The following is an 18,894-nucleotide window of genomic DNA, read 5'->3' as shown; positions in this document are numbered from 1 at the left end:
TTTAAGAAACACATTGATTACTCAAAAGTCCCCAGCCAGTCGATCATTTCCCACTCAACGGTTGAGGCTGCATATGGTTTTGTTGGGAATACAGAGAAGCTGATTGTGCGTGGCTGCATTGCACCAGGGCATGTGATTTGCTTTGCAAAGCATTCGCATTCATTTTCTGCAATGTGACTGGAAGATCTGAAGGACATGTGAAGAGTGTTTTCAGTTGGAGCTCTGAGCTGCCGTCTTTCTAATTTCACAGGTAGCGGGAATAAAGGGGATGTTCCTAGCCAACAAAAAGATGGATAGCCAAGTGAAGACACACATCACCTACAACAGAGGCAGAGACTGGAGGTTACTGCAGGCCCCGAGCAAAGACCTGAGGGCCAACAGCATTCACTGTGTGCTCGTGAGTGTCTGCGTGTCTGCGAGCGCACCACGTTCATACATGTTTTTATCTGTGTGCGCTTCCATCAAAGAGAGGCCTTGACAGGAGTTGACTGATCCCAGCAGCAATGAGAGGCTGCGCTCAGAAAGAGCAGCGCCCGTCAAAGCTGAGTGCTCTGAGGCTGCTGAGCTGAAAGGTCAGCCATTTTGATTCAGTCCAATAAGCTGACCTCCCATTTAAGAAACACAGAGACAAAAAGGTGTCAGACAGGAAAGCAGAAGCTTCTTCTTTCTCTGTCTTTCTTCCTGAAAGCCTCTGTTTGATGCTCCCATGACCAAGACGAGTTGAGTTTTCACCACAAGCCAAAGTTGGAAATGTAGAGTAACTGTGTGTCTTTTCAACTCCAGATGTGCCGTTTGTCGATGAAGCACACCTATCAGTCACCCTGTGATGGATGTGTGTGCTTGAATGAAAGAAAATTAGCATAGAGAAGAATGACAGAGTAGATTTGATGCTTTGTGTCACAGCTGCATACTTTAGCACATCATCAGCAGGGCACATCTTCTCTCAATGACTTTACATGAGAAATAATCAGCCTTTTTGATAAACCAATTAACAATTCTGTTGCATGCCTCGCCTTCTTCCCATATTATACAGTCATTTGTCAGGAAATGTCAGAGTTTTAATAAACCTCTAAACAGCCCGTCACAACATGGCCTGCACCACTGGCATTTTGCTGGGTCATAATGAGAATTGTGTTGGTAAAGGTTAACCCAATCAAAATTAATGGTGAGACCAGCCAGTGGGGAAATGGTGTTTGTAATAAAACGTATGAGTTGGGATGGTTGTGCATGGAACAGCCACTTTATTCAAGAGCTTTTGAAGGTTTTTGGTCATACTGTTGGCTCAGCTTGATAGCACTGATAATTGAGTTTGTGATTTCTTATCTGCAGCCATATTGTTCATTGCATCTCCATCTTCATGTGTCTGCGAATCCCTACACATCTGGAAACATAGCCAGCAGGGACTCAGCGCCAGGGATCATTGTCGCATCAGGTGGGTGAGAGGGAATCTGTTCTGAGTGACAAGTTGTTTCACTTCTCGCTTTCTTTTTTTCTGAAGGGTTTACGTAAAGAAAAACAAATGATAATGAAGTTCATGTTGAAACACCTTCTGACCTTTTTGCAGTAATTAAGAAATAACCTCTTTATATTTTGGGGTTGATAGAATGAAACCTCTGCCAGGTACTCAAAAGTGTTTTTTTTTTTTAATACTTTTTTACTCTTTGGAGTTGTGAAGGGTTTCTTTATAATAAAGCTCCTGTGAATACCCTTTATAACCTCTGTATTTTATCTATCACACAGTGATTCATAAATAAATTGTTTGTTGTTCTTGAGCAGGAAGAATAAAACCTCTACCTGGTCCTCACAATTGTTTTATATACTTTTGAAAGCCACTGGATTAAAATAGTGGCATTTTACTATTAAAAGAGCAGCTACACATTTTGCAGAAAGCTCAGACTGTTAAAGAAAGTTGAGAGAATGCATCCGATGGAGATGGTGAAATAAACTCTGTATTGTGGGTTTTGCTTGAATTTCATTCAGCACAAGAAAACAAGAGGGAAAGGAAAAGACCCATCTGGTTTTCTCTGTTTTTTTCCCCCTTTTTTTATTGCCATTCACAATTGAGTAGTGTATCTTGTTTTTTTTTTGTTTTTTTTGAGTTTCTTTTCTCTATCCATGGACGCATTAGATAGCGTTATGCTAACTCGAAGAGACAAAGACCACAAAAGTCACTTAGACAGACAAAGCCCAAAGAAATCTGCCTCTTTCAGTTAGTTGAAAATCTTGGCACTCAACATTTCAGTGCAGTGATGTTTCCAGTATGGCAATGCAGCTCTCAATGCTGCACTCTTCCATGCAAATGCATTTGGCTGTTTGCAGGTTTTTGCTCTTTACTTCTGTTTTCATTTGTTTGTCCCTGTTCAGCATCAGTACAACATGCATGTGTCACTTCTCACCTTTGAACAGGGCCAAATGACAAACCAGACAGCCAAAGCAGCAAAGACTATTTAATCCTCATGGTTTTAGCCCTCAGAGCATCATTGTTCCTGAGAACAGGAGAGAAAGCAGAGACTCTCATTGACTCAGTGGGGAGAAAACAAAGAAATGGAGGAATATGAGATCAGCAGCCCCCCAGGTGAATTCACACCTCAGTGATATTTACTCCCGCATGGACCGGCACTGTCAATAACACATCGGCATATGCCTCAGGTGTTTGGAGAAGGCCAAGCTCACGCTAAAAGTATTGGTGTCTGGACCTATGTGAAACACTGTGAATTAAACAGGTTTCAGAGATGTGGGAATAGAACAATTGACTGCTTTTTGTTTGATCTTTGTCATTAGTCAAACTACAAAATGGCCATACCAAATAGAGAGGGGGGGAATCCGGTATTGTTTTGTAATTAGCTTGTAAAATACACTTCTCTGTCCAATAGTGGTTTTACCTCCCACTTGAGAATGAAGGCACGGCCTTTAGGGAAAATTCAGTTTGTTTAGAACCCACTTTTGTCCATCATTCACATTCCTTATGATAAAAGTTTACTTACCAAGTTCATTGGTGACATCTGGGGATACAGTGACATTACAGAATCTGCACCAAGTTTTCTCTTTATACTGTAGCGTACCTTAACACCAACCTGAAAAGCACTGTTTTACTGACATCTGACATCATCTGGTTGAAAGTTGTGGGGCTGTGGCCACACTCAGCATTGCATTTGAGAGTGTGCTGTATTGCACAGTTACACACACACACACACACACACACACACACACACACACACACACACACACACACACACACACACACACACACACACACACACACACACACCACACTTCTTCATCACTACAGCGTCACTGGAGGTCAGATTTTCAGATGATGCTAGGTTACACTTAAATGCAGAATTTCTCAAGAAGTGTTCAGACAAGTGGAAAAGCATGTTTCTGAAATGCTTACAGTACTTCCCAGCCTCGTGTTTAACCACCTGGCACCAATTACAGGCTAAATTGAAGCAATTACAGTAGTCTCCACAGCATTAGGAAAGCTTGTCTTAATATGGTCAGAACTGCTGAAAGATGAATACAGTAATCTGGATTTATTGGTTAATTTAGGAGTCTGGGCAAATGTTGCACTGCACAGTAACAGTAAGTCTTGTGGAGTACTGTAATTATAGCCCCAGTCTGCAGCTGCAGGCTTCAGTCCCCTGCTATATCCCCATGCCAGTCTAAAGGCTCTTTATAAAATTTGGAATTCATTTGATCTCAAATGGACTTCATGTCCTTTGTCTGCAATATGCAGCCTCTCACCTCAAACACTTACTCTGTCTGTCTACTCTGTGAACGTCCAGGCTCCATTGGCTCAGAGCTGACCACCAGCAACGTCAGTGTGTTTATCACCTCAGATGCTGGAAACACATGGAGACAGGTGAGGGGACTTTTTCATTGTAATGATGTCCTGCTGTTACATTTGAACTGGTTTTAATTCTCCCACTGTTTTGTGAAATATGAAAGTATAAAGTACGACACTGTAGTTGCTGTGAAGATTTTTTTCATTTTTATATGATCAAAAAATATATCTGTAAGGTTCAAATCTGGCTGTATAATTCCCATTTGAGAGTTGAGGTTAAGTGGCCACATAGTGTTGGCTATTAACAGTTAAGTGTGTTCCACTATCCCCTTTGCAGAATGGAACATTTGGGACCCATCATGCTGTTAAGTTTGTATTTTATTGTGGAAGCTAACAAGCTACACTCGCTAGCTAAGATAGCTAGCAAATGGTGGAAGAGGCAGGTCTCGCTAGCATTAGCTGTCTCTCTTTTATGGGTGTTGTGATTCCAAATAATCAGAGTGAAGTGGGAAGTGCCGTTGGCTTTCTAGCTGGTTGACTGCATGTGTCACAATGGCAATTTAAGTGTTGGCCCACATAAACATTTCACCAGTCATATTGCCGACATTTCTGCCAGATTTCTGCTTTATTATGATAGTGGCAGCTGGAGAGAGACAGGAAAGGGTGAGAGTGAGAGTGGATGACATGCAGCAACGGGAAATAAACCTGTGTTTTTTAAGGTCCAGAATCAGATGTAATCTTTAGAGTTATTTGATTCAGCCCTTGCCTCTGGTGCCTGTGGGTGGCCCTTATCTCACTTAACCCTGGCATTTTCAATTTATGGGGCTTGCTTCTAATTAAAGGTGCAACGTGTGACATATTTTCTTTGTTACAACAATCGCCAACTCTGATTTGGATCGAGATAGATGTGAAAAGTGTCTGGCTCGAGATGATGGCTGACCTCGCTGTCGCTGCTGTTCAGGTTCACTGCTCCACTGGCCTGGCCTGCCATGGCTTCATCGTCACTGGTGTCAGAGAGCGGGTCGCCTCAGCACTGTTTTCCTGGTCTGGCCTCATTCAGTCTCACATGCTGTGTTCAGTCCTGGTCCGACAGTGTTCACTGGGAGGCTGTTGAACCCAGTTTGGTTGCCCACAGTGTAAAGACCAACAATCTCCCTGTGCTTCCCTGTACTACCTGAACTAACTAGCTAACAGCAGCAATGAATATAATGAGCAGCAGTTAGCAGTCACTGTGATTATATGCTTCCACCTATTTGTTTGGAGCAACCTTCGACAAGTGGCCAATTCTTCCTTTAAACATGACAAGTTGCGTGATGTGTGCTGTGTGTGCTTGTGTGGTGAATTATTACTTTACTTACTTGAATGATGCAGCGTGGGTGTGTGCAGACATGTGTTGGACATGCACATGGATAACAAGCCACTGCAGAGTGAGTGCTCTCTCTCTTTTTTTTTTTTTGTCCCTGCAGATCTTCGATGAGGAGTATGCAGTGCTGTATCTCGACCAAGGTGGAGCCTTAGTTGCAATAAGACACACTCCGCTTCCCATCCGACACCTGTGGTGAGTCATTATGACAGAGACGCCATTTGTCACAGCATGACTAATTCCCTTGGAGGAAGCTCCAAGTTTTAAGTTAGTCAAACAAAGGCAAATGAGTTTGTCTTCGAACCAGGGGACGATATTATTCAGGGTAGAAAACCCACCAGCCATGGAGAATTCTGCTTTGACAATTGTGATTCAATTTCACCTTTCTGTGTTTGAAGCCATAATGAGCCTCGCTTCGACTGATCAGTGTTCACTGAACAGAGCACCTCAGCCCTGTGTGGAATATGAAATAAAGTTGTTAGACAATTCTCAGGGTCATTAGCCTGTGCACACAGTAGGGGGGTTAGCGTTGGTGCCTTGTGTGGCAGCTGTTTGTGTTCCCAGGTTGAGCTTTGATGAAGGACGGCAGTGGAACAAGTATAGCTTCACCAACACGCCTCTGTTTGTGGACGGGGTGCTGGGAGAGCCTGGAGAGGAAACTCTTATCATGACGTGAGTGACAAAGATTCGTCAACATGGAAATCAATCAATCACACTGAAAACTCAAAGTAACAGCAAATCGCCTCTGTGTGTACGTATGTGTGTGTGCGTGTGTGCACCTATGTCTCCCTTAACCCGAGCCTGTGCAGCTTGCATCTATATCTAAGCCTGCTCGATTCAGCATTCCTGACTGCCTGTTTTCCTTTTCATGAATAAAAAAGATTTCTCTCAAGGTCTACCCAACATCAAAACTGGCTGCCTCTAGATTATGATCACAGGAGATCAATGCTTTAGCAGCCAGCGACAGCGTGACTGTCCATTTGAAGAACATGAAGGAAAATGATCAAAATGATGAAAAAAAAATCTTGAGAAAACAGACAAGAAACTTTGCTTTAAAAAAGTTTTAACAGCATTAAAAACTGGGAAGAGCAGTGAGTATGATTTGGCGTGTCCTCAGATACCAGATTTATGAACATTTCTTTTGTGTTCTTTCACATTTATTATTAGAATAGCCCAGAGCTGGAGTGCATGCATATGGTATGACACAGCACTACTCCCTTATTGCAGCAGAGATTTAGGACTTTGGGATGTGTTACCAAAGGGTTTCCACATCCATTACATCAATGTTTCATGACACCTGCCATAAATGACAGACTGACAGTCAGCTCTGTAGTCAGCTCTACAGGAGAGTGATAGGGCACAGCTGGAGAGACAGAGAGGGAGAGGGAGAAGAGGAAAATGCACAGCGATAGTCTGAACGAAAAGAAAAGAGAGTGGGGGAGTGCAGCGTAAAGACAATGCTGGCGGATTTGCGCTGAGAATAAGTTCTCGAGCGCAGAGCCTCTCAGCTGGCAGAGACACCATTAGTTTACAGAAGACCATCATGCACTGTTTTCTTATCAATTTGTACTCATTTTTACAGTAAGTGCCTGTCATGGTCGGCTGCCTTGAGAGCTAATTGACAGATTGATTGTGATAAATATGTTGTGGTATGAATGGTGAGGGAGGTCATTGCAGAGAAACACACCCACTCAATTTAGCTGGAGATGGAATATTTATCTGGTTAGTCTCATAACCTTGGATTCTGTTTTGTTTCTGACCATTGAAAAAATCTGGATATTCATTATGATTGGCTTTTAGAAGAAATTAGCTCATGTTTTCAAAAAACATATTCAGTTGTACAAAAACAGCAACAACAAAACAAAAATGATATTTCAGGTTTTGGCAAAGACCAAAGCCAAAGATAGCTTAAAGCATCAGTATACTACATTTTCCGATGGTGCATGGGGTGTATGTGCAGCACTGGGTGACTGGGTTCATTTATATTAGCAGTTTAACAGGAATAAACATGTATTGCACAGAAGAATAAGATGCACAGTAGCATATTTTGTATGTAAAAAGCAACAACATGCATGGCTATTTTCCAGGATATTCGGCCATGTCAGTCATCGCTCAGAGTGGCAGCTGGTGAAAATAGACTTCAGGTCCATCTTCAACAGGAGGTGTACAGAGGCAGATTATCAGACATGGCACCTGCACAACCAGGTACGCTCCATGCCAGCACAGAAATAAAGACTAGACTTGTTTTTCACACATCCTAAAAGTGTTTTTGATGGTCGGTGGAGGAATCAGTGCCAGTATTTACGACATAATAAACACTGGATTTACTCAGTAGTGAGCAGCAATAAAATGCTTACAAATCATCATCATTTTGCTGCATCGCTGACAGGTTGTATTCTTAATATTTGGTTATAAGCCAGAGAATACAGTAGGACTGCCTGCACTTATTACATCTCATTGATAATCAATGGATTGTTAGGTGGGCTGTGGGTAAAATACCTCATTACAAGTTACCAGTTGATGGGCCCCTGGGACTTGACTTCATTACCAAGAAATGATAATAACCTTTCCATATAAAGGCTCTGGTGTAGGGCCCTCCTGACCCCTTGGACCCCTGGGCCTTATGAATCATCATTATTTTTGCATCGTCATTGTAAGTAATGTATTTTATATAGTAAATAGGATGTGATTTTGGATACAACCATTGATATCCCCATCTATCAACAACAAAGCATTACAAAAAGAAGTGTGAAAGCTATGGACACCATGCTTTTCATTCCATTGTGGGAACAATTGAGGGAATTATATGGTGGACATAGAAGTAGGACAGTGAAATCACATTAAAGAAATATAGTGCTCAAAGTAACATAAGTGTGATTTCAGAAACAGCCTGATGTCAGCAGTCTTAGCCTGCAGACACATTTCCGTTCGGCTCAAACAAAATCCCCAGAGGAGAGGAGTGAAGTTTTGACTTGATGAACCATAATTAAAAATACAATGTCAATTCCTTCATGGAAAATGAAATCATCTAAAATCTGTGGAGCTTGTGTCCTCTGTAGCAGTGCCTGTTGAGGTCTGGTTGATATAGAGGTCAGTTTTTGCGGGGCCCAGAGATCAAACACCAGACTCAATCATCAGCGTAATGTGTGATCTCTGGCTGACCATCTCTGCTTTTAGCCTGGCTGTGTAGTGAGTGGACTAAAGCTGGATGTCTCTCAGCTCCCAGAGCACTTACGCATATCCTGCTGATGCTCTGAGTGAGCCGACCCCCCCGCCCCCCCGCCCAGCATACATTAAACCTGCCTGAAAACCCTCTCAACCTGGCCAGGCCTGAAGCTGAGCCAGAGACTTAGAGCGTGCCTTTATTCATGGCCAAGTTCTGTAAGTGGTTTAGACACCCATATGCTCAGAGCAGGCTAATGATCAAAACATATAGCATGGAAGACGACAAGAGTCCAAGCCAATTAGAGGGCTAACCCGTCTAAATGAGGTACAGTAGGTCCAAGCCTGCTGCAACAACAAACTGAACACTACCTCAAAACAGAGGACAGTGCTTGTGTTTTAAGACAACTGGGAAAGTTAGGAACATTTTCTGGAGCTGGGAGTCTATTTGTGGATCCAGCCAGATTTTTTAAACATCTCACTACTGACACCTAATGCACAAAGACAGAACGTTCCGGCATTAAAAACAGAGCACCAGTGTAGTGGAGGATGCAGTCAAACAGGCTGGTGTTATCCTCTCATCTTTTTTATACGCCAACTGATTTCATATTCAGTCACCCACGCATAGATACATGGCTAAAAATGGATTGGATGCTGGCAGCTTTTGCAGCTGAAGCTCTTTCTTATTCATTCATCTCAATATCACAAAAAAAATCTCTAAAAAAGAACCCAAGCAGCACATTCACCAGTGTGACACTCGCGACGGAGGAACAGTTGTTGAGTTTAGCACACCACACAGCACAAGCCCGTAAATATTCGCTGAACAGGAATGCACAACAAGCTGAAGTGAGGCGAAGTGCTTTTCACACACAGCGTGATGCACACATGCTTGGTTGCATCGTGTAAATTATTTATGGTGGCGAGGTACGAGAGCGGCTCATTTTTTAAACTCTCTCCATGTGACTTTCCCATCGGTTCTCTTTCGGAATCGGGCCCACAGGGCGAGCCATGCCTCATGGGAGTGAAAAGAATCTACCGGAAGCTGAAGCCCACATCCAGGTGCGTTATGGGAAAGACGTACTCTGTGTCGATGACGTCGGGCCCCTGTGACTGTACAGAGGCTGACTTTGAATGGTGAGTTAACTTATCTTCAAGGTATCACAAGGATGTGGGTTTGAATTCTAAGATTACTTAAAGAAGAAGACAAATATTATCCCACTTCAAGTGTGGTTGATGATGTGGAGGATTCAGTGTCATGTCAAGTCAAAACTCAATCGTTTCATTATCATTATCCATTACAAAGTCCTTTTCTGTTACTTGTTTCATCAGTGTGCTGCCTGTCACGTCTGTCTGTGTGACGCGCATCAGATCACTCCTCTGTGGCTGCCTGCAGCGCTGACTAAAATAAAACCAAGCTGCAACAGTGATAATGCATGTAGACTAAGACCTTTACATTTCGAAAGGCCAGCCTTCAGTCCCTGCTGTAGCCAATGGGGAGCCAGAGCAGTGCCTGCCTGAATGTTTCACAACCATCAGTATTTTATGTTTTATCAGGCTATTACTAATCAAAACTTTGGTTTAGCTTTCAGGACAAACAGGAAGGGATTAGGGGCATCTGACGATGACTAATGTCACTCAAACGGCAACTTCGGAATGCCACTGCCATTAAAACTTCAAACAAAGAGAAGGCACATTACCGAATATTCACCTGAATGTGTACCATTGTTCACCACTTGAAGGACAAATTGTTAAGTGCATAAATAATAACTGACAGATGCTTTTATAGCTGCTGCTGTGACTCTTTATATTGCGACTGCATTTACAGGAATGTTTTCCACAGCCTCACAGCCTGCTTTCTTTGAATCATCAGCAGTATAAATGTTGCTTTTTTCCCCAAATCTGCACGTCTCTTGGGTGAGGCAGCTCTTGGAATAAGCACCATCAAAACCATAAATCACCAAGCCTAATAGCTTTCATTAACAATCACAACACTTTTGCATCTGTGTGCATGTCGCACTAATTGGGGCAATTTGTCCCTATCATTTTGGGGACACAGCATTGCTCTGCCTTTTAATTTGTAGGACAAATAACGCATGGGCTGTGTGCAAAAAGCACCAAAGATGCACAGAACAGTTGCTGTAACTACATGCTGTTTGCACCAATTTTGCATCAGAATTTCAATATCCAATATATCTAAAATACAGAGCAGGTGATCTGTTTTCAGCTTGTCATTTTTTACTTATTTTGATTGATTTGTCTGAGAGTAATATCAGTCATTTTAGAAGCATGTGTCACATTGTCTCATTTTACAATTGAATTTCCAAACAGGGCCTCAGAAACATTTGTATCTGTCTTGTCTGTTAGTGTTTCCTCTGTGGTTCCTGATTGGATTAACTTTTCTGTTTATGTCTGCTCGTTTATTACAGTGATTATGGCTACGAGAGGCGGACCAATGGCAAGTGCACTCCTGCCTTTTGGTTCCATCCATCATCAGTGTCCCGGAGTTGCACCACAGGGATGACTTTCCTTAACAGCACTGGGTAGGCACAGGCCGAAGGCAGAGTAGAATCGGCACACACATTCTCAGTAGTGATTTGCAGGCATTTGGTAAAGTGAACAGTGTATTTGAGTTGAATAGCTCAGGGTACATTAATTAGTTTCTGAGGGACAACAAGGACATGCTGAGGAAAATGTGGGTTGAATGATCAAACATTCACTTTTTAAAACAATCATGAACCAGCAAGTATAAACCACTGGCACTGGTGTAATCTACTATAATAGATACAGTGTTTGCATGTCAATGATTTGAAAAACATGTAAATGAAAGATTCAATATCCTGTTCTGTGTAAGAGTGTATCCTCTCTGACAAAACAACCTCATCTCAAGGTCCATCTAGTAGATGTTCTGGAGCTTTCCACCATTTCAATGTTTAAGCCAACATAGGCAAGGAGTCCATAAAGTGCTCTGAAAGAAAAATGGAAATTGGAACATCTACATTTTCCAGACAACTGTCAACTACACCTGCTAATGAAAACAATGTCATATGACTGAACAGTACTTTCTGCAGTACTTTGTACAACACTGCTGTTTTGGACACTGCTTTTTTCCTTCTATTGTGAAATGTTTGTGGGTGATTTAGTGTGTGAATTTGCACACTCAGAGTTGGACAGCGACTATAGTGCACTACAGACACAGCCACTCTCTCCACATGAGTCCTTCTCAAAGGGTGCCCAGTTTATATTCCTGTTTACACCTACTCCCCTTACAAGCAACACTCCAGATGCTTACAGTAACACAAAGATAGGCAGAAGTGGCCAGTGTTGTGTGTTTGCTGTAACTTAAATATGTAGAGTCTATAGGGGTAGTCCTGTATGTTACAGAACATGACATAGGAAACATGGCGTCTTCATAATCTGATAATTTCACGTTGTCTATGTGGGAAAGTATGGAGTACATTTTAAAAGGGTTGGCTCAACCATTCATTTCCTCATGAGCTTCAAGTGATTTCTAGCTATGCAGATTGTTTTGGTTTGAGATTTCCACCTCCAGTCTGATCCCATATCTCCTGCCACTACAGAACAATGAACATCATGTACACATCTTATTGGACAAATTATGTCCAAGAATGTATTCAGGCTTAAATATCCCTTTATAGTAGTGCCCTCGCTATAATTCACAGTTTGTCAGTTTTTCCCCCCTTTTTTTATTGTGTTTTACTCGCCCTTTCAGGGTGACAGAGTTTGTGTCCAGACATATAAAGCTTTTTATGTTTTTCCCCACCAGCTACAGAAAGGTGGTCTCTAATAACTGTACAGCTGGAGTCAGCACAGAGTACACAGCCAGGAGGCAGCAGTGTCCCATCCAAGCACCCAAAGGTCTCCACCTGGTCACCAGTGAGGGCACACTGACAGCCACACTGGGCACCAATGTCACCTTCCTTGTTTTTCTGGAGGAGGTAAGCTGTTTTTTGTATTTGTCAGGAAGCCTCATGAACTGTCACACAAAGTACATTATGTGTTATAGTACTGGTGTAGTAATTAGTGCAGTCGATAAGATAAGAAAAGATAAGATTCAGGACGTAAACAAGGGAAAAGTCTGAAATATCACATTTTTTATACATAACTCAACACTACATAGTGTTAAGTTAGTACTTTAAGACTGCATTATTCCCTTTGAAGCAGAGAGACATTGTGACACGAGAGGTCACTTTCCTGTTCAGTTCTCCTGCTAAGTGAAAACAGCTTTTATTGTAAATTGTTCATATAATATGGAATATGGAATTGCAGTAAGCTGATGTTGGCAACTGTGCCATCTGCTTCATCCCACTTTAGAAAATCTCCCCTGCCTTAATTGTCTCTACAGAGACAAAAAATGAAAAATCTAAATTATGCTCAGTTTTGACCATATTAATGTTCATAACCATACCTTTCGCTCACTGTGTATACTAACACTCAATAAATAAAATGTGTAATGTAAGTAGCAAATATGCAGATATAGCTACAGCGTGGAAAATCTTCACTGCTTAGTTTAGCCTTTGCTACTCTCAAAAAACAGGACTTTGACATAGTGACACAGCAACACCGCCATAGAACCATGGAGGGATTAGGAGAGCAGGATATGACACCACCACTCAGCCTTGCTGTCAATTTGTATCAGAAACCACTTGCAGTATTCCCCACTGAACACCATTAGAAAAGAAATATCTTTAAAACTTTAGACAGGATTCCTCAAACTGCAAACCAGGTCAATTATTACTATTTGAATTCTGAGCCTTCAAACCCTGAAAGTTATATATTTGTGAAACTTTACCAGAGCTGAGACAGTGCATGATGATTTACCAATCAGAATCAGAATCAGAATACCTTTATTGGTCCCCCAGAGGATTCCAATGTAAGACTGGCTGGGCTTTTGTGCCGGGTGAGCAGTTTCATTTTAAATTAATGGGTGTCAGTGGGAGTCCAGTTTCAATAACAAAACAGTTTCAAAACAAATGCATTCACACAATTCATAACCCCCCCCCCCCCCCCCCCCGAAATGAACCAATTATATCATAATAGGATAAAAAAAAATGATTGGACGAAGCAACACATGTCCAAGTCATCAACTTACACTTAGTTTTACTTTACTTAGGCTTTTATTCTGGAAAATATTTCTTGCAAAATAACAACCTTGAAACTAGCCAGTATTACTAAAGACTTTATTACTCAGAAAGACCTTGCACACAAACAGATACTCACAAATGAATTTACAAATAAGCGGTGTTACCCAATCCCAAGGATGAACTGTGACTCATAGAGGACCAGTAATTCAGCACCCATGAACTTTGTACTTGAGATCCTGTGAAATATAGCAAGAATTCAAGCTTTTGGTGATATGTGTCACTTGGTGGATCAGTCTGTTGAAAACATCAAGCATTATGATGAGTTTCTTTTTTAGCATGAGTAGCTTTTAATCATTAATGACCACAGTAGCAACCAAAGGTCTGACCCTTGCTGGGTCAAGCTTGAGGACATCATCACACATCTTTTTCCAAAAAGAGCCAAGTGTTCTTTGCTTGAAACCTGAGTGTGTCTGTGGGGGATAAAGGGACCTGCAGATTCCTTGAAAGTGTTTGTCCTATGCAGGGTGATGGGGCGAGGACAAGCATCACGCTGGACTTTGGGGACGGCCATGCTCTGACCTACTCCAATGTGAGCTCAATTGAGGACGGAATCAAACACATCTACAAAGCTGTGGGGATCTACCGGGTGACTGCCACTGGGGAGAACAGCCTCGGCTCAGAGACCACCATGCTGTATCTGCATGTAACATGTGAGCTACTGAGGACTCTTCTATGATTTGTCTATACAATCGTGGATGTATATTTATTTCGATAGCTAGATTTTTGAGCTCATGCTTGTGGTTCTTTCTGCTTTCCACTTTTTATCACATTCAGTGGAATTGCGGTTGTCAGCTTGCACACAGTATAGCACGTTCTGTGCTTTATCTCTTCACAGAACATGCTCCCCTCCCATAACCAAACAAACAAGTCAGACAGAACAAATCCCACTACACTTCACTCAAGTCAGCTTATGCTTCACAGGCGCTCAGCCCACGGAAGCCACTGCAGCCTCATATGTAACGCCACTGACCACCCCTGGTGTATTTAGGGGTGACAGATGTAACAGAGCTGACTTATTGATCAGGGAGCGCCATTGCCCCCACCAATCTGTCAATCCTATGTGCCAGCCGAACAAATAGAGCAACCGCAGGCACAGGAGTGCCACGGATGAAAAATAACACACAGATGGCACCCAACAGTCCCAGAGCAGGAGAGGATTCTGAACAAATTCCCCCTCCCCCTCCCCCCATCCACCCACCCACCTCTAAATCTGCTCTCTACTTCTTTTTTCTGTATTTGAAACGATAAAGTATTTATTTCCTCCTCTTTCTGCACATTGTGGTGCAGTGCATCGAGTTCACTCTGTGATGTATATATGTGCCTGAGTAGGTCAGCTGGAGTATATCCATCTCTCAGCTCCCTTTGTGGCAGTGAGGAATAAGGAAGTGAACCTGACTGCTGTTCTGTGGCCCAGCCAAGTGGGAACGGTCACCTACATCTGGTGGATTGGAAATAACACCGAGGTACTGTACGCTCAAGACTTTCCTACTTCTCTCAGAGCTTTTACTTCTATTATGCCTTTGCCTGTTTCCAATTAAGTAGGTTGCTGACTCTTCTGCTCTAAAATGTGCGAATCATTATTTTGTAAAGTTATTTTTGTATATCCAGGTTACAAAAATGCAGCCTTGTTAATCATTTTTGATAAAACTTGCAGATCGGCCAAGCAGTACATATTTTGCGTAGCACGTACCCAGTTGATGTCAAAGTAAGCTGGCGCTGTGAAGTGCAGCAAAAGGTAGTGATGTCTCGTGAGCTTGACTAGTTGTGCAGTACTCAAGTCTGACAGTAAGAGGCAGCACCAATGCAAGCAGCTAGCCTGAATTCAACCAATCAACAGTGTTGGGAAAGTTCACTTTCTACATAAACTAGTTCAAAGTTCAGTTCACAAATAATTCAAATTTCATAATTCAAAATTTTGAACTAGGTTCACGGTTCCAAAAATGAACTAGTTCATAGTTCCTTCTTTCCATATGTTGCTCTTATTTTTCAAAATTATTGCCACAGCCCATATAGAACCAAAGACAGCAATTATTTTAGCAGTTTCAACACTGTAACTATGCATCAGAACATACCTTGAAAGGCTAGCCGGGTGCTTCCGTTCAATGTGCCGTTTCAGGGTTGCTGTGGATGTGACTGAAGTGCGGGTTTTCTTTTTGAAAGCCAAAGTTTGCACAGAAATGTAAGATTTTTCCCATCCTCACCGACCTTGTCATAAAACTCATTTAAATTATCATGCGACACCGCCTTGCTGCTTTGTCGCCTCCATGCTGCTTTTTGTTTTGATGACACGTGCGGTGGTGCGACACTGGTGGCTGGTGTTGCTGAGTTAAACTGAGAGAGCGTACCGTTCACAGACACCAGAATGAACGAGTTCACAGTTACGTTCATCAGGCAGGAATACAGTACATTCAGTTCACGTTCGCCCAAAAGAACTTCGCCCACTTAAAAATATTCGCAAGTGGGGATGATTGACCAATGGTTGATGTCATTTTACAATCAGCTCCACAGTAGCTAGCATCCACAAATCGACAACAACACGCTTGTCCTTGATTTTATCCCTCTTGTTCCCCCTCCTTACTCCAGCTTGCTGGTTCCTCAAGTAAGGACCATTTTTTATTGTCTTTTTTGCAAAATTAAGTAGACTGGAGAATATGGAAGGTTGAGATTGTTAATTGAGGCAGTTAACCTACTGTTACGCATGTACTGGCAAGATAGCTTGCTTGATAATCTTTCAAGTTTGCAAAGTGAATTGTCCATGTGTTTCAGATGGTTAAATTAAAATATTACTCATTGCAATGAAACCGATAATCATAATGTGAGAGGCAGATCATGACATCCCTAGCTGATGAAAAAAGAAAAAAAAGCAAGTGCATGCACGGCAGAATTCCTACTAAGTTGCCAGGAGAGATGCCCATGCCTCCATATCTCCAGATGTCACCACCACACATTCTGCACAGTCTACAATACTGATACTGACAGCAGTCATCAAGCATCAGCAGGTAATGGGCATAACTGAACATCAAATTATATGCATTTTCAGAGTGATTGGTAAGTGTTGTAAATTTAAGGGGTTATATGAAATTACAACACAAATTGAAACACTAGCTATGTATTGAGGTATTACCCCAGAATGAAAATAAAACAAAACCTGAGGGAGAAATGTGTTCAGGAAACTCAATTTTTTGACAATAGGAAAACAAAAGTAATGGATAAGAACAAATGAGCTGGTTGGCCTTACACACAAAAGAGACTAAAAGATTGACCTCCCATTGTAAAGGCCCGGTTAAAAAATGCAATTCAAAGCATTCAGCTGGAGGCAGTCATATCAACTGAAACCACTTTACTTGATATTTTAGGTAGCTGGCCTTATCAGGATAGCTAACAAGCTAATAATCACATTACATTCATTTAGGATACTTGGCAGATCGAAGAAATGGCTCCTTATCAAGCTGCTTCTTTCGACCTGGGGATGAGTACCCGCCAGAGTACTTTAACATCTAACTTGGCTTTGAGAAGAATAATATAATGGCTGTTTCTGGTTATGCGGGAGATGTAAGTGGCACCCATTTGTTTTGGTCTGAAATGCTGGTGTGCTTGTGTGACATCTAGTGGCAGTGAATGTTGTGTGTAAAATATTTAAAAAGGTGTTCCCTGATAGCCAAAATGCAAAGCATTATGGCTGCACCAGCACTCTGAAGACCAAACTATCAACTTCCCCCAAATCCTCATGTGGCCCCACACTCCTGTTGCAGCAGACTAGCTGACTTAGAAGACCAAGAAGCTATCCTCGGTTTTTAGTCTAGTTTTCCAGAATCTTCAATCCCATAATACAACCCAGTAAATCAGCACATGGAAACAGGTCCTCATCATTCAACCCCACACAGTTCAAATCGGCAGAGAAAAAAGGAAGAAAGAACAGAAAGAGACAAATCCAGCGAAGCTTTAAAAGTTCTTGATTGAGCCATAATCAAACTTCATGCTCTTTTTTGAAATACAGTAGACCATTCCCCAGATTGAAACTGCAAATCAAACTCTTCAGAAGGAGGAACCTTGCATTCAAACTTTACTTCTGACATTAAATCTGCAGCATCAAACAATTTGGCTCACCTTCTGCAAAGCCGAACATGTCAAAGTGACAGATAAGGTCGGAGAAAGGATGTTAGCCTACTCTTTAGAGAAACAAAGCTACCTGATGAGGGATTATCCATTGGCAAGACATGTATTCATTGAGACCCAGGGTAACCTTCAGCTTGGAGGATTCTTCTGTGATGTGAGGAACTACTTCACAACAGCAGCAGATTACATGGTCTCCAAGTTCCCCTGTGGGGGCAAAGTGCTGCAACATGTGGCAGTGGTAGCATGAATAGATAGCAAACTGCCGCATTCCTCCCTGAGGTTTTTGATGCACAGGTTCCCTTATCTCCTGCCCAAGGAGGTGACAGTGGATGATGTTGATGAGAAAGTTCTGGCTGTTTCGATCCACAGGCCTGGATGATAGCAAATGGAGGAGGAATGCTTTTTGCAGACCTTTCTATCGTGATGCAAGGTGTCATTTTTTACAATCACGCAGACTGTGAAAGGGCAGAGTGTAGTCTTTAGCTTGGGTACCAAAAACAAAACCCAGTATCATTCCAGCCTTTGTACTGATATGCTATTCTATGCTATGCTAAGTTCTCCTGTGACCAGAGAGACCATGATGGCTGCCAGACAGCGTATGTCAGCGTATGTCAGTTTTAGTAACACCTGACTTAGAAAAGCTAAGTCTGCCACTTATGAGGCCAAGCTGCAGAACTGTGGTGCAACTAACACCTGTGTTAGTGTCAACGAAGTGAATCTGAAAAACTGAAACCATTGCCTCAGGTGTATGTTGGGAGTACCGTGGAGGTGGGGCTGAATGATTAGAGGAAAAAATGTAATTTTTTATTTTTTTTGCGATTGCGATCTTTCTGACAAGTTGTGATTTGATTGCAATGCAACTTTTATAAGTCAAGCTTCAGTTCAGTATTCACTGTTTAAGAGATTTAAAATGTGATGTGATCATTACTACGTTAGATACCACCAAAATATGAACTGCTCTATATTCTAGTTCAATGGTGAACTTAAATACATGAATTCCTTCAAACATGTATTGATTACATTTTATTAATTGGCATAGAATATAGAACAATCGACAATCAACAATCGAACATATATGTAAAATTGTACTTGGCAATAAAGGCTTTTCTGATTCTGATAACAATTATAGCAAAAGCTGTGACTGTGTTAAGTTAAAAAAAATAAAGTAATAGTCATATGAAATCAAATAATTCCAGCACAAAAATAATAGGACCTGTAAACAATCTCTGACATTGAAACAGGTAGGTCATTCACTGATGGCTCAGGAGCAGAATCAAAATATTGCACAATCTATAATCAACGGAATA

The 18,894-nt window shown here is 41.8% G+C and overlaps 1 protein-coding gene across 4 annotated transcripts in view; it reads left to right on the top strand.

Annotated features, from left to right (window-relative positions):
* Window positions 1–18,894, top strand: part of sorcs1 (sortilin-related VPS10 domain containing receptor 1) — a 171,892-nt gene that overhangs the window by 134,655 nt on the left and 18,343 nt on the right. For all 4 annotated transcript variants that reach the window (XR_011602540.1, XM_070972396.1, XM_070972388.1 and 1 more), the window contains exons 10-20: window positions 251–397; window positions 1,330–1,432; window positions 3,786–3,862; window positions 5,251–5,342; window positions 5,712–5,819; window positions 7,235–7,352; window positions 9,310–9,443; window positions 10,736–10,849; window positions 12,094–12,265; window positions 13,935–14,121; window positions 14,801–14,934. Coding sequence is in view for 3 of the 4 variants with exons in the window: in XM_070972396.1 (XP_070828497.1) it covers window positions 251–397; window positions 1,330–1,432; window positions 3,786–3,862; window positions 5,251–5,342; window positions 5,712–5,819; window positions 7,235–7,352; window positions 9,310–9,443; window positions 10,736–10,849; window positions 12,094–12,265; window positions 13,935–14,121; window positions 14,801–14,934 (1,386 nt within the window). In the remaining variant the exon portion in view is untranslated. The remainder of the gene's footprint in view (window positions 1–250; window positions 398–1,329; window positions 1,433–3,785; window positions 3,863–5,250; window positions 5,343–5,711; window positions 5,820–7,234; window positions 7,353–9,309; window positions 9,444–10,735; window positions 10,850–12,093; window positions 12,266–13,934; window positions 14,122–14,800; window positions 14,935–18,894) is intronic.

The sequence above is a fragment of the Chaetodon trifascialis genome, chromosome 2 (genome assembly GCF_039877785.1).
Source record: "Chaetodon trifascialis isolate fChaTrf1 chromosome 2, fChaTrf1.hap1, whole genome shotgun sequence".
In the NCBI taxonomy this organism is placed as follows: Eukaryota; Metazoa; Chordata; class Actinopteri; order Chaetodontiformes; family Chaetodontidae; genus Chaetodon; species Chaetodon trifascialis.
The sequence above is the reverse complement of the archived record's forward strand: the minus strand, read 5'-3'. Positions and strand labels throughout refer to the sequence as shown.